The 14221-nt window shown below is 63.3% G+C and overlaps 1 protein-coding gene across 4 annotated transcripts in view; it reads right to left on the minus strand.

The window, feature by feature from the left end:
* Window positions 1–61: 61 nt before the first annotated feature.
* The window catches only part of TJP3 (tight junction protein 3), a 46431-nt gene continuing 32271 nt past the window's right edge, over window positions 62–14221 (minus strand). For all 4 annotated transcript variants that reach the window (XM_008171298.4, XM_042841400.2, XM_065578593.1 and 1 more), the window contains exons 7-20: window positions 12994–13156; window positions 12275–12365; window positions 10547–10611; window positions 9627–9687; window positions 9033–9189; window positions 7913–8021; window positions 6595–6814; window positions 5312–5508; window positions 4369–4464; window positions 3793–3863; window positions 3120–3431; window positions 2419–2676; window positions 1965–2017; window positions 62–634 (exon numbers count right to left, since the gene is read on the minus strand). In XM_008171298.4, coding sequence (XP_008169520.2) covers window positions 532–634; window positions 1965–2017; window positions 2419–2676; window positions 3120–3431; window positions 3793–3863; window positions 4369–4464; window positions 5312–5508; window positions 6595–6814; window positions 7913–8021; window positions 9033–9189; window positions 9627–9687; window positions 10547–10611; window positions 12275–12365; window positions 12994–13156 — 1956 coding nt within the window. In that variant the 3' untranslated portion in view covers window positions 62–531. The remainder of the gene's footprint in view (window positions 635–1964; window positions 2018–2418; window positions 2677–3119; window positions 3432–3792; window positions 3864–4368; window positions 4465–5311; window positions 5509–6594; window positions 6815–7912; window positions 8022–9032; window positions 9190–9626; window positions 9688–10546; window positions 10612–12274; window positions 12366–12993; window positions 13157–14221) is intronic.

Below are 14221 nucleotides of genomic sequence, written 5' to 3' on the forward strand. Positions count from 1 at the left end.
CAGAGACAAGTCGCCCGCCTCCAGTGCGCCCCCTCGGGGGCAATACAGAGCCAGCAGGGGCTAGTGAAAAGGATTCCTTTATTACAAAGAAAGGCAGGGCTATTTACAGCCCCACCCAGGGAGTCCTGCCCGATGAATCACACTGGCAGAGCTGCACGTGCCATGGACGCTGGCACATTGGCGTCACTGCAGGCAGCTGTGACAGGCCTGAGACCTGGGCTCTGCCTACAGAGACTCGGAGGCGAGTTAAAGTCTAGGACGTGTGCAGCGGCTGTAAGCCCAGGAGAACCGCTCACGCCGGCTGCTCGCCAGCCAGCAGCACGCTGCAGGGAGCCTTGTGGTTAGGAAGATTAAAACCGAATAGCCCTGCTCTGGAGAGGGGTGCGTGCTGGCGGGCGCTGACCCCGCGTGAGAAGGGCCGGAGGGGTCCCCTTGCTGGCCCCGGGCGGGAAGGGGACGATGCAGGGTGGCAGGCCCTTCCCAGAAGGCAGCTTGGCGGTGTAGGATGAGGAATCCTGGAAGCCGTTGTGGCTACAGGTCCGTGGCTGGGCCCCAGTCGTAGCCTTCATCCTCATCAGAGTCGTAGGCCCGGGCCTGGGTGAACTTCTTTTTCAGAGCGCTGTGTTCGTACTCCCTGCAGGGCAGCAAAAGGCCATGTCAAGCCCTGGCTGGGGAGCGGGAGAAGGGACGCCAGCTGCACAACTCTCCCGCCCAGGCTCCTCGGGCCTGGTGAGGATTTCTCCCAGCACCCAGTTCATCCTGCTCTCCCGGGGCCCTGCGCACTCATCTGCAGAGCCAGGCACCGCTGCCCAAGAGTGTGCCATCCCCTCAAAACCAGGGCAGGAGGAGCCACCCCCCAGCCAGTCCTCCCCCCGCTCCCGGGGCACTTTGCTTCGGCTGAACCTGATTGCGGCTCAGACACAGGGTCAGCCTGGCACCAAGAGGGAGGTGAAACCCCCTCTCACTGCAAGAGGCCCTGCCATGCAGAAGGTCTCCTTGGCCGTGGGCTGACGCTCAAACCGGAGGGGCAGCGTGCACAGCCAGGCTCTGGGTTGAAGAGCTCACAGTGGCCCACAGGCCACGGCTGGTTTGGGTGCAAAACGGGTCCTGGCTGACATTCCCCTCCCTGCCCCTGAGCATGTGCGGAGCCCACAGACCCTTGCAGGGCAGGCCAGGAGGATGGGAAGGTGAAAGGAATCCAGTGACTTGCATTAACCCCCTCACAACTGGATTTCAGGCTGCAGCCACAGACCCAGTGTCCTGGCAAGGGCTGCCAGGTGTCCAGTTTTCGACCAGAATGCCCGGTCAAAAAGGGACAGTGCGGCTCCGGTCAGCACCGCTGACCAGGTCGTTAAAAGTCTGGTTGGCAGCACAATGGGGCTAAGGCAGGCTCCCTGCCGGCTGTGTCTCCGGGCGGCGCCTGGAAGCAGCAGCATGTCCCCACTCCGGCTCTGCGCTCTGCACACTGCCCCCGCCCCAGGCCCTGGTGCTGCAGCTCCCATTGGCTGGGACTCATGGCCAGTGGGAGCAGCGGGGGCGGCACCTGCAGACGGGGCAGTGCACAGAGCCGCCTGGCCGCACCTCCACATAGGAGCAGGAGAGGGGACATGCCACTGCTTCCAGGAGCTGCCACCCAGAGCCTGCACCCCTGACCCCCCTCCCAATCCCCTGCCCTGATCCCCGTCTTGCCCTCTGAACCCCTCAGTCCCAGCCTGAAGTCCCCTCCTGCACCCCAAACCCCTCATACCCCTCCCACCCTCCAAACCCCTCAGTCCCAGCCCAGAGCACCCTCCTGCACCAAAAATCCCTCATCCCTGGCCCCACACCAGAGCCTGCATCCCCAGCCGGAGCCCCCCCCTTGTAGAAAGTTGGCAACCCTAGTCCTGGCAGGAAGGCTGCTCCGAGCAGGTGATTCACCCCCCACCCCACTCACTGCCCATGTCACGCCCGCTGGCTGCTGGTACCTGATGCTGCTGTAATCCTGTCTCCACTGGCCCTGAGGCTGCTGGTCTCCATCCTATTGCAATCAGAAGGAAGTTGTTAGAGGCTGCAGAGCCGAGTGCTCCAGATGGGGGCGCTACAGCCCCAGGCACTGCCCTGGGAGGGGCTCCACGGGCAGAGAGGCAGCACCAGACCTCAAGCCCACCGGCCCGGCTGGCCTGCCCCAGGGAGAGCACCCCCAGCTACCCCTGGAACGGGCAGAGCAGGACCAGGCGCCCCTGCCCACCTCACCCTGGGCTTTGAAGAGGGGAATTCAGCTGCCCTGGCGCTGCGGAGGCTGCTCACAACAGGACCCTTTGGTGCCCATTCTGATGGGGGTTAGCGATGCCCTCTGCGACCAGGGCAAAGACCTCCTGCCTCCTTCCCCAGAAGCCACCAGCCAGGTCTGACCCCTTCACTGCCTGGTGCCCTGCTCACCCGCGGGGGGGCGTAGGCCAGAGAGACTGCCACGCGCTCGTCTGGGTTCTGGGGCTCGCCCGGCTCTACTGGCTCTGAGGACCGGGCCAGGGCTGGCTGGGCATAGTCATCCTCCAGCTCGTTGTCCGTGTAGGCCCCCCCCTCGCCGTCCGTGTCCTCGTAGTCGCTGTTGGCACGGCTGTCGCAGGTCAGGTCCCCCGTGCTGGCGGCACGCTGCTGGTTCAGCAGGTCCAGGCCCTCCTCTGGGGAGGCGTCCATCTGCAGGGAGAGGAACGGGGGTCACCTGGCAACAGGCCCAATGGGGCCCACAGTGACTCGAGGTGCTGCCCGAGGCGGCATCTGCACTGGCCCCTCGGCACTGGGTATCGGTCTCCCCCTGGCCCTGTACCTCAGCTGCCTTGCAGAGGAGCAGGGTGCTATGGGAGCCCCTCCATGTAATTCTGGAGCACAGCCCCCGCTCACTCCCCCAGTGCCCAAGGGGCTGCCCTGGCTGGCCTGGGAGTTGGGATCAGAGCCGTGTCTGACAGCACAGGGAATTAGTCAGGCAGACTCCAATCCCAGCTCCCTGGCAGTTCTCTGGCAGCAGGCATTGGGCCACGCCCAGGGGATGCCCCGTTTCAGTCAGGCCAGGCAGGAGGGGGTACAGGAGAGACCTGAGAAAGGCAGGGGGCCTAGAGGAGCGAGAAGGCCTCTACGGGTACCTGCTCCTCCGCTGTCCAGATAGGCCGGGCCTGCTGGGTGCGGATGATCTCCTTGAGGCTCTGGTACCAGGGGTCGGTGCTTCCGCCGAGGCTGATGGTGGCCGTGAAGAGGTAGCTGTAGTTCTTCTTCATCTTGACAGCCTGCGCGTAGAGGCGGCGGGAGCTCTTCTTGGAGTCGGGGGCGAGCCACTGGCGCATGGCCTTGATGCCCTGCCGGCTGTCGGGCTCGCAGAACACCACCACCGGGTAGTACTGCACGTAGTTGAGCCGCTCCACGGCGGACGGCGTGATGTCCAGCAGCGCGTGCTTGTCCTGCGGAGCAGGAGAGGGGCTGGGTGGGATGCTGGGGGAGGATCATGGGGGTGGGAAGGGAAATCTACGGCGGGGTTCCCCCGCCCCGGAACACCAGCCGGGAGGGACTGGGCCATCCACTGCCATGAGCACTGGAATACAGCTCTCTGGACCCCCCGCCCCCTTAGCAGGGGGATCCCCACTGCCTGACCTCGTTCCCCCAGCCCCCACACACACACTTCCTGGGCAGACATGGCAGGCCCCACACTCCCTCAGGCAAGACACCCAACCTCTCGCCCCCTGGACAGGGGTAACATGCTGGTCAGGAGGCAGCCAGCGTGGGCTGAGCATCCCTTGCTATCCCTGCCCTGCGGGGCCTCACCTTCTCAGCGATCTGCCGCACCGAGTCCAGTTTGATGACCTTGGCCGACCCCCCGTCGCGGCCCACACTCTCTGGGGAACAAGCACAACACGGCAAGGGAGACGGTGAGAGTGTCTCTAAGCCGGACCCACTGATTGTGGGAAATGGTACGAGGGGCCCCAGGGCATTGCAGGGGGTGTGCACGGATGGAGGGGGGGCAGAGAGGGGGCTCCTCACCCGTCTAGCTCAGGAGGAAGCCGCCAGCAGTCTGGGCAGGTGAAGATGCAAAGCAGCGGGCAGATGGGGGTGGGGGGCGGGGAAGGGACGGACAGACAGACAGACAGACTGCGCATGGGAAATGTGGAGGCCCAGGATAAGGAAGCAACTGGGATCAGGGCCACATCCCTGAAAGGGCCCCTGGACTGCGGGAGGCTCTCAGCATTAGCCACGGCTGAGGGAACACTTCAGCAGGGCACGTGGGTCCCGCCAGCTCTAGCCCAGAGCACCCGCTCCGTAAGCTGGCCACGCACGGGAGCCCTGCAATCCCCATGGAATATCCCAGGACAGGGCCCGTCGGACGCTCCCGGCTGCGCTTACGGGCGATTTCAAACTCGTCAGGCAGCTCCGTGCTCAGCTTCTCCATGGCGATGTCCGAGATGGGCCCCAGGATCACGACTGGCCGCCTGAAGCTGGCTGCGGGGAGAGGAGAGTTCAGCGAGCCGGGCACCACATGGGACATGAGATCTGACTGAAACGCGGCAGGCCTCGGGCAGGCCCCCCGCCCCTGTGCCACCGCGACCTGTAACGGGCGGGGACGGGCCCTCTGCCCCCCAGGCTGGGCGTAGCTGGGCCCAGGGGATGGCTGCGAGCGGCAGGACCAGAGACGCCAGAGGCCTCAGGCCGTGGGAGCGTCCAGCTTCTCAGCATTCGCCACGGCTGCAGCCTCCTAGCCAGCCTGCAGGGTCAGCCCAGCGTGCTCCCCACTACCGCCAGTGCCACTGCTGCTTCCACGTGATCCCTGCCTAGGCTGCCAGGTCTCAGCCTGTGGGAGGGGCCCGGCTCTGGCGGGGCTGACTGGAACGCCCTCGGGGCGAGCGGCCGGCCCTCGTTAGCCGGGGGGGAGGAAGAATCGGCAGCCTCATCCCTAGGCGCAGAGTCAGGCAGCTCAGCTTGGCTTTTGAGGAAGCTTCCCAGCCTGTTTGTCTGGCTGAGGGGGAGTTCCCACGAAGATACCAACCCTGCGCCCGGCCATTGCAAAGGGCAAGGCACGGTGAGGAGCAGGCCCCAAGCGCACTCCAGGCAGGGGACCCCCCATCTCAGCAGAGAGCAGGCGTGCAAAGCAGCTGCCCCTGCACGGGCAGGGCCTGGGGCAACGCCTCCCAGGGGACAGCCCAGCCCAGTGGGCCGCCAGGGAGTGCAGGGCCCCCCTCACATGGACAGGCCAGCAGCAGCCAGCCTCCTGGGCCAGGGCACAGGCCTGAAGGATCAGCCCCCCAGCACCGCTCCCCTGGACCAGCCCCGGGCTGGCAGCCACACCCACCTTCCCGCAGCACCACCCTCTCGTAGGGTGGATAGTGGCCCTGCTTGGTGAGAGCCGACAGGTCCTCGCGGCTCTTCCGCAGGTTCTTCTTGGCCCCCCGCAGGCCCCGCAGCTTCCAGAACTCGGCCCGGGCCCCGGAGGAGCTGGCGACGGAGGTGGCCTTCAGGACAGACTCCAAGCTGGCGAACTGCTCAGCCCTGCACCAGAGGGGGAGGCAGTGTCAGCATCGAGAGCCCCAAAGCATCTTGGGGCGCCCCCGAACCAACCACCTCACTGTCCCTGCTCCGGCACAGCCAGTGTGCCCCACAGTCCAGTGCTGGCGAGCGTTTCCAGCACCGCGACCAGGGGGCCTGGGATCCCCTCCAGGGGCCGATACCAACTCACCTCCTCCCTCGGTGCCCCCCTTTGCCGATGGGAGGGGCTGGCGAGCAGCAGACACTGCGAGCAGTATGGTTATCCCAGGAGCCGTGCCGGGGGCAGAGAGATGCTCTAAGCCGCAGAGCCCCGTGCAGCGAGACCCAGGGTGCATTTCCTTGCAGGGCACACGGCCTGGGTCACTGGATTTCCGCCTCCGCACGACAGGAGCAATGGCCCAGCAGTGCTAGGGCGCACGTCCTGCCCCTTCTAACCTTGCAGGCGTGGCAGGAGGGTGCTGTGCCGCAGCCCCATCAATCCTAGGGCATCAGGCTGCCCTGCAAACAACCCCTACTGCCTCCCAGGAAGAAACCATTGTCCCCGTTTCACAGCTGGGTAAACTGAGGCAGAGAGCTGGAACGTGACTTGGCTTCCAGACACATGGCCACTTTGTGGCAGAGCCAAGATTCCCAGGGCTACCACTGGACCATGCTTCCTCCAAGGAGGCCATGCAGGGACAGAGCTTCCTCTCTCTGCCCTAGAGGATCACGGGCCTCCCTCCGCAGTAGGGTGGGTGGCCGGCATGGCTCTGAGGCAGAGCAGCTCAGGACAGCATATGTGGGGCTGGCAGGTTCTTGGCCCCATAGCAGCCACCTGCCCAGGCCCTGCCTGCTGGCCCTGCTGCTCTGTCGCTGCCCAGGGCAGAAAGCGGGATTGACGACTGCCCGCCATGGGAGCGTCATGGGCCCCTCAATGGGCTCTCGGCTGCAGGTGCCGGGAGTGGGGAGGTTATTGCAATCCACACTGGAGGATGTCCCCCCACACTCCCTTAGTGACTCCGGTGCCCTTAGCTCAGCCCCAGCTCCCAGGGCTCAGTGCCCCCGCTCTGAGACTCGTGCCAAGGGCCCGGTCCCCCCGGCCTGCCCTACCTGCTCCTGTTGGGGATGATTCCCTTGTCCAGTTCCTGCAGGTCCCTGCCCATGCGCACGGCCAGCCAGCTCCCCAGCTTGCCGCGGTACATGGTGTCCAGCACGTGGAAGACCTCGCCCCGCGTGAAGCTCAGCCCAGAGGGAGCGTCCTTCTCGAAGTCGAAGTGCGTGCGGATGTGGAACGAGTCCCCCACGTTGGACTTGAGCATCTTCCTGTAGACTGGGAAGGCCAAGACAGGGCCCGTCAGGGCGAGGTGGCCATGAGAGGAGGGGGCATTTGGGGGCCAGCACACAGGGAAGATGGAGGAGAGACGGGCCGGCTGCATTTATGCAGCACCTTTTACTGCCCAGGTCTCAAAACTCCTGTGGAGAACAAGGGACCGTCTGTGTAGAGGGAACAGAGTCCCCCAGCGGGGCTCATGAAAACCGGGAGCAATCAGCAACACAACCGAGCTGGAAGGAAGATGGACCCCTCGCAACCATGGAAACTCTGGGAGCGTGAGCTCAGCGTGCAGGGAGACGGGCAGAGCCCAGAGCAGTGAGTGGGACGGATTACCCCCCCCCCCATGAATGAAGGTCGGGAGCAGGAGCGTGCAGGGCAGCAACCCCAACATAGGTCATGTTGGAAACAAAAGTGAGTGGCTGGATGAAGCAGGAGGCAGCTCTGGTTGGGAGGTACAGGCTACATGGGGGAGTGGGACCCCGTAGAGAGATCGGGCACCAAGAGCCTGGACTAGATCCCAGGCCTGGATTCAACCCAAGACAGCGATCTGCCACAGGGACATGTGGCTTCCCTTTGGGTCTCCCTACCGGTGTGAGTGTAGCGACACCAGCCCCACCCCTCGGTCCAGATGGCTGTCCTGGTGTCACATGGGTGCCCGTCCTGTAGGACGCTGGTGCAGCCCATCTACACTGGAGGCTGGCACTGATGTAGCGTCCCCGGCATGGTGGCTTGCGGTGTAGAGTTTGGAGCGGGTGTTGCAGCACCTGAGGGTTTCTCTGGGATGCGGTCGAGGGCTGGGTTAACTCCCACCCACCTGCGCTCAGTGCAACAGGGGATGTGCCTGGGCCCGTCCAGCACAGCTGGGATCATGGGCACTCCAGGGGAGCCCGAGTTCCGGGAAGTCCCAGGCTGGTCTCTTCTCTTGCCCAGCTTCCCAGGGGAAAGGGGAGGAAATGTGTGGGCAGAATAACGACGGGCTCCCAAGAGACAGACGTGGGTGCCCATTGGCAGCTCAGACATAGGCAAGGACCAGCCCCTTAACACCCGAGCCCCAGCACTCTGCAGCCGCAGACTGGAGGCCAGTTGGTCACTTACTGTCCTGCTTGCCCTGGGTCAGCAGAACGACCTCCTCGCCCGGTGGCAGGGACAGAAGGTACTGCACGGCGTCCTCTCGCGTCAGGCTCTGGAAGCTGGTATCGTTCACCTGCCAGAGAAGAATGGGCCTTAGCGCCGGCATCCCCCATCCATACCTGGGCGGGAGCAGCACACGGCCAGGGGAAGGGCCTGCACGGGGACGGCACTCAGGAACCGCGGGGCCAGGCTAGTGCAGGGCAAGTGGCCGGAGCTGAGGCCCAGAGTGAGGATTCCCAGCTCCGTGACCTTGGTGCTTACGATTCCCTGTCGGTCACACTGACCGCACGAGGGGGTTCAGAGGGACGTGTCTGGAGATCCCTGCCTGGAAGGTGCTAGAGGGAGACGGTGGAGCCTATGTAATTTGTGTTCTGGGTCCCCCTCTAGGCTAACCCACAGAGGAGGAGCCGTTACAGGGCCAAGGCTCCATCGCGCCAGTTGTAGGGGCTTGTGTTTTTAGCTCTGGGAGCTCCCCGGTTCAAGCCCTAGGTGCTAGCTGAGATGGCGGCCGCTGCACACTAACCCGGGGACGCTTCAAGGAGAGCGGGGGGCCCGGATGCCTCGGGGAAGAGCACGGCGTGCTCCGGGTATTCTAGACATGCAGCGGGTGGCACTTTTGCACTGCAGGACGGCCAGAGGGTGTGACCGCTCCTGGGCGAGCCCCTGGAAGTGCTCACAGCAGGAGACGAACGCTCCTGGCCGGGGCAGGGCTAGACTAGAGGTTGGGAGAACATTTCCAAGGTTGTCTCCCAGGATTAGCTTCCAGCAGGGTGGCTCCTGGCACTCCATTCGTGGGAGACTCTCCACCCAGGACGAGGCCCCTTAGCGGGGGTGCAGGGCTGCTGGGAGTCAGGGGGTTTGGGAGGCTAGAGATGGTCACAGGACGTCCCAGCCCATAGGGAGCTGAGCCAGGAAACAATCCCAGGATTTTGGGCTCCCCTGCACTTCCTGGGCTCAGTTACTTCCCAAGAACAGTAAGAGCCGCACCGGACGAGGACCCCCCCTTTGCGCAGGGAGGGTCGGGATGCAGCAGCACTTTCATTCCAGACACTCTCCCTCCCCTGCCCCTCGTTTGCAGTGGTACCTGCAGAACCTGGTCCCCCTCTTTGATCCCCTGGCCGGCCGCGGGGCTCCCCTCCTGCACGCCTGCCACAAAGATGCCCACGTCATTGCCACCAGCCAGCCGCAGCCCGATGCTCTTGGCCTTCACAAAGCGCACGATCTTGGCGTCCGGGCTGTACCTGCAACCGGGAAGAACCGCAGCGTGAGCTTGGAGCAGTGGAGTCAGCGCTGCCATCGGAGCAGACAGGTGCCAGCAGCTCATGGTCCCCAGCCAGCATGGGAGGGCTCACGGGCACTTCACCACCACACATGAGAGCTTCACCCTCAGCTCCTCCTACCTGCCCTGCTCTGGGCTGGCTCCATCGCGGCCCCAGGAGCTCACCCCCTGCCGAGAGCCCTCCTCTTTGGTATCAGAGCTCTTCTTAAACCCAGCTATTTCCCATCGCCCCCTCCCCCTGCCAGCCCTCTGCTGTGTGGCTTCTCCCCAGGCTCGCTCAGGACTGCGTCTGGGCAGGGCCCTGTTCTGTCTGCACAGCCCCGTGCACCTCCGCCATACCCGTGCCTAGACACGGCTCCCTTCCCCAGCTAGCCCAGGGAGCACATGGCAGCAGCTTACCCATCCTCCTCGCTGGCTCTGGCTGCGAGGTGGCCACTCTCCTCAGCGGGCTCCTGGGGATCTGAAGTGGGAGAGGGTGGGGTAAGGTGGAGCAGCCCTGGACACTCAAGCTGCTTTGAGGGCTGCCGGAGGGACTTTGCTGGGGCAGGGGGGTTGGAAACAGGGAGTCTGACTGCCTGGGTGTGGTGTGTGGCTCAGTGCTCCAGAGATGGCTTATGAAGATGGGGACATCCATGCTGCTGACCTCAGAGCTGCAGGCAGCACCGCCAGAGAGCAGAGCGCCCTTCTGCAGGGGCTCGAGAGCAAAGGACGCTGCAGGGGGAGAGACGCACGCGGGCCATCAGAGCGCCTGAGACTACACAAGGCTGCTGCCAGAACACAGCAGCTTGCCCGGCCTGGCTGGGAGCTCTGCCCACAATGTCTGTTCAGAGCCTGGCCTCGCTTATGGGAAGTCAGTGCTGGTGAACGGCCCCTATCGACAGCCTTGGAGACTGACGGCCTCTGCTTCGCCACAGAACAGGGGCAGCACAGAGAGCGGCAGGGTAGGCTCCCCCTCCCCCCAGCTGCCCCTCGCCCCTCGGACCCCCAACGTATCTTCAGCCGTGCCCTGGAGAGGCCTCCTCTCCAGACAAGCGAGGAGATCGGTTTCCAGGGCCCCACTCAGTCCTGGCCCCGCCACTTAGCTGGACAGCCAGACTTCCAGCGACTCCTACCCATGCTGGTGGTTCCTGCCATGAAGACACCTGAGTGCCAGGAACCAGATGGACACATCAGCCCATTCCCAACACGCAATCGGTCACTACCCTGCTGAGCGGGGCGGGGATGAGACTGCCCAGCCCCAGTCTCCAGAGCAGGACAGGCTGGACTCAGCCTCGGGGCTCCCTGCCTAGCCAGGAGGAGACCCAATAGCCAGGACTCACCTGGGACAGGAGCATCGTTCTCCTGTACAGTCGCTGCTGGCTCCCTGCTGAGCTGTCTCCCCTCCCTAGAGCAAAAAGAGATGTGAGAGTTAAGCAGGACTGCTGCTGCTCCTCCGTTTGTGGGACAGGGCACTTCACCACCACAAACGAGAGCTTTGTCTGAAGGAGCCAGGGTCGGCCTCAGCTCCTCCTACCCGCCCTGCTCCGCGCTGGCTCCATCGCGGCCCCATGAGCTCAGGGAAGGGGGCTCTGGTCCCATTCAGAGAGCCCTTTCCCGCAGCCCCTTGCCTGAGAGAGCTCGGCTGGAGGCACGGGGACATCCTGGGACTCGCACGCATTGGGCTGCCTGGTTTGGCCCTGCTCCTAGAGCTCCCCTTCACGCTGCAGCAAGTGCACGGGAGGCGGGGGGAACAGAGGTGAGGGACTGGAGACACTCATTGGAGCTGCCAGCTGGAGGAGGGCGCTGCAGCTGGGCTGCCTGCAGTGCTTGTGGGTTTGGGGCCCTGTGGCACTGGAATGGGTTCCCGGGGGTAGGGGGGTGGAATCTCCTTCATTGGAGGTGTTTAAGGTCAGGCTTGACAAAGCCCTGGCTGGGATGATTTAGTTGGTGTTGGTCCTGCTTTGAGCAGGGGGTGGGACTAGATGACCTCCTCAGGTCCCTTCCAACCCTGAGATTCTATGATTCTACTGGGCACGGCACACTGCGAGCACACTGCACGTGCACACACTGCGAGCGCACTGCACGTGCACACACTGCGAGCGCACTGCACGTGCACACACTGCGAGCGCACTGCACATGCACACACACTCCCCGCTCCAAGAAACGGGCAGTCTATGCAGCAGGGTCTGGCTCTTGACCAGCAGGCAGCCCACTCTGCCAGGCTGCCGTCCCCCGGTAAGTGCTGTTCTCTGGGGCGCAGGCCCTGCTCGGCTCTGCAGGGGAGAGCTCTGATGGCTCACAGCACCCAGGCTCCTCTCTGACAAGCCACAGACCAGCTGCCGGCTGGATCAGGCAGGGAGATGCCCATGCTGCCCCTGCCTTCTCCTCCCACGTATCATCACCTGCCTCGCTCTGAGCCCACACAGAGCCGCCCATAGCAGGCTCCAGCAGGCACCTGCTCCAGCCCCTCCCACATCCACCAAGGAGCCCTTAGAGAGCCACCCTCCCCCGGGCTGTCCTGGCAGGGGAGAGAACGGCGACTGCCAAGCAGTGTAATGCCCCGTGGGGCAGATGGCCCCGGCTGCCGTTCTCTGGGGCCGTGAAGGCAGAGGCTCCTGACGGTTACGCTATGGGACCCAACGAACAGACTCCCTGGGAACTCCGCGTAGGCTGCTCCAGCTGGAGCGGGGAAACTGGGCGAGGTTTGCGGTGCAGGTCAAAGATGGGGAGGTCGCCTTTAAACTAAACTCAGGGCCCAGCTCCACATAATGGCACCACTCGGCACTGGCTCCTGGGCATGGCGAGGACTCGTACACACGCTTTATCCATGTTACAGACGGGAGAGGGGGACAGGCAGAGAGCAGCCACCGAGCCGTGTCGATCCACAACCCCAAACCGGGGCTGTCTCTCAGGGGTCTGACGGTGCCTCAGGACAAGCCGGCTGCTGGGGAACACAGCCGGGGAAGAGGGGGAGCGGCCCCTCCGCCTGGGGTGGAACAGCGAGGGTCTGATGACTCGAAGGGGGATGGGGTTGGGGGGGGGGGAAGAGGAATAGACAAGGGGCTTACGATTGCGAGTTCGTCCTGGAGGCCTCTGGGGCCCGCTGGGGGCTCTGTGCTGGGGGTGGGTGGGACAGTTCAGAGCCAATGTCGGAGATGTCTAGAGCACAAAGGGGGGAGAGAAGACAGCGCAGTAGAGCCAGGCATGCCAGGGCACAGGTTCATTTCCCTCCTCAGCTCTATGGCAGTGGCAGGCGCGTGACCCGCTGAGAGATCGGGGGCTGGGGAAGGACTGGAGGACTCTTGCTGTCTGATGCAGTGAGACAACAAAGGCTTGGAGGCAACAGACGAAGTATTCAGAGCCCATGGCCCTGCCGTTCGCTCGAGAACACCGGCGAGTCTGCCACGTGCCGCTCCACTGATGACCTCCCTAGACGCCCAGTGGCAGCGCCTGGCTTCTCCCTCCAGCTTGCCCAGCCCGGCTGCAGCTACTCAAGGAGCAGATCTGGCACAAACCCAGCCCTCGCCGGACTGGTGTGCACCGAGCACACAGGCCGTGCCGCCGGAGGACTCCCAAACAGTAATTACCCCGCAGAGTCCAGCCCCCTGAGCACCACGGCAATTAGGTCACCGTGACCTTTGAATTCAGACAGCAACTAGATACTCGCTGTTGCCCTGGTGTGTTCCCCAGCACTGCCACGCCGCCTGTACCCAAGTCAGCCACAGAACACGGGTGTCCTGGCTCCTTCCACCTGGAGGCTCCCCCGGGCCCCCGTGACTCCGCTCACCGTCCAGCCGCGAGCTGTCGCTGTCGCTGTCCCTCACTTGGGGGATGTTGACCAGGAATTGCCGGTTGTCCCGGAACACGAGCAGCCTCAGCGTCCCCTCTGACCTTTCAATCAGCCTGCGGGTGTCAGCCAGAGACATGTTCTCGCTGGTGACACCATTAATCTAGCCAGAGGGGCAGAGAGAGGGGGTGGAGGATTACAGAGCTGCCTGCCAAGTACCATGCTCAGGGGGGAGGCTGCAGCCTTCCCTGGGGCTGGGCACAGCCGAGAGCAGGGGGGTAGCGAAAACAGAGCCTATAGACCAGAGTAAGTCCAGATCTGCCACCCCCTCCCCGCCCCCCCAGCTAATCTAGGGATCCACGCTGGGGAGTGCAGCGCTGAGTCAGTCACACTCCCACATGCCAGCCAGTGTGTCTCATATCAGAGCACCCAACGGGAGGGGTGGGACTGTTGATTTAACGGGCAGGGCCAAGGCTGGCTCTGGTCCCCATAGCTACCCTGCTGCAATCAGGGAAAGACATTCCTTTGGACAATGCAGGCAGGTATGAAGCCCAGCGAGTCCACGTGGGTATTGGGACAAGGAGTTTAATCATGCTGTGTACACATACAGGCACAACACAGTGAGGAACAGCAGGCCTGTTAACAACAATACTCCCCACCACTACAGAGAGGGGTTTTCATCCAGAGATTTCAAAACACTTCACAACCATGGTGGGAAATATTATTAGCTCTTAGATAGATGGGACGTGAGCCAGGAAGGAGGTATGTGGTTGGAGTGTGAGCGCGCGCACACACACACACTTACTCTCCCTCTGTCCCCAAACCACCTGCTGATGATCGGGTGGAAGGATCTCTCACCATAGAAAGACCTCTGACTATGTACATAAGAACGGCCATACTGGGTCAGACCAAAAGGTCCACCTAGCCCAGTATCCTGTCTGCCGACAGTGGCCAATGCCAGGTGCCCCAGAGGGAATAAACAGAACAGGGAAACACCAAGTGATCCATCCCATCCCCCATTCCCAGCTTCTGAACAGAAGTGAGAACAGAAAACTAGCACCATGTTTAGAAAGTTCCCCAGACAAGCAGCACCTCCTCATGTGCCCAGCCTGTGAAACACACTTGCAAATCGAGTTTAATTATAGTTGTCTGTTCTGACCCTCTTGCCAAGGCCTCTTGAACAAATCCACTTCAGCTTCTGTATTTTTATGCATTAAAAAAATAAATC

Source organism: Chrysemys picta, chromosome 25 (assembly GCF_011386835.1).
Source record: "Chrysemys picta bellii isolate R12L10 chromosome 25, ASM1138683v2, whole genome shotgun sequence".
In the NCBI taxonomy this organism is placed as follows: domain Eukaryota; kingdom Metazoa; phylum Chordata; order Testudines; family Emydidae; genus Chrysemys; species Chrysemys picta.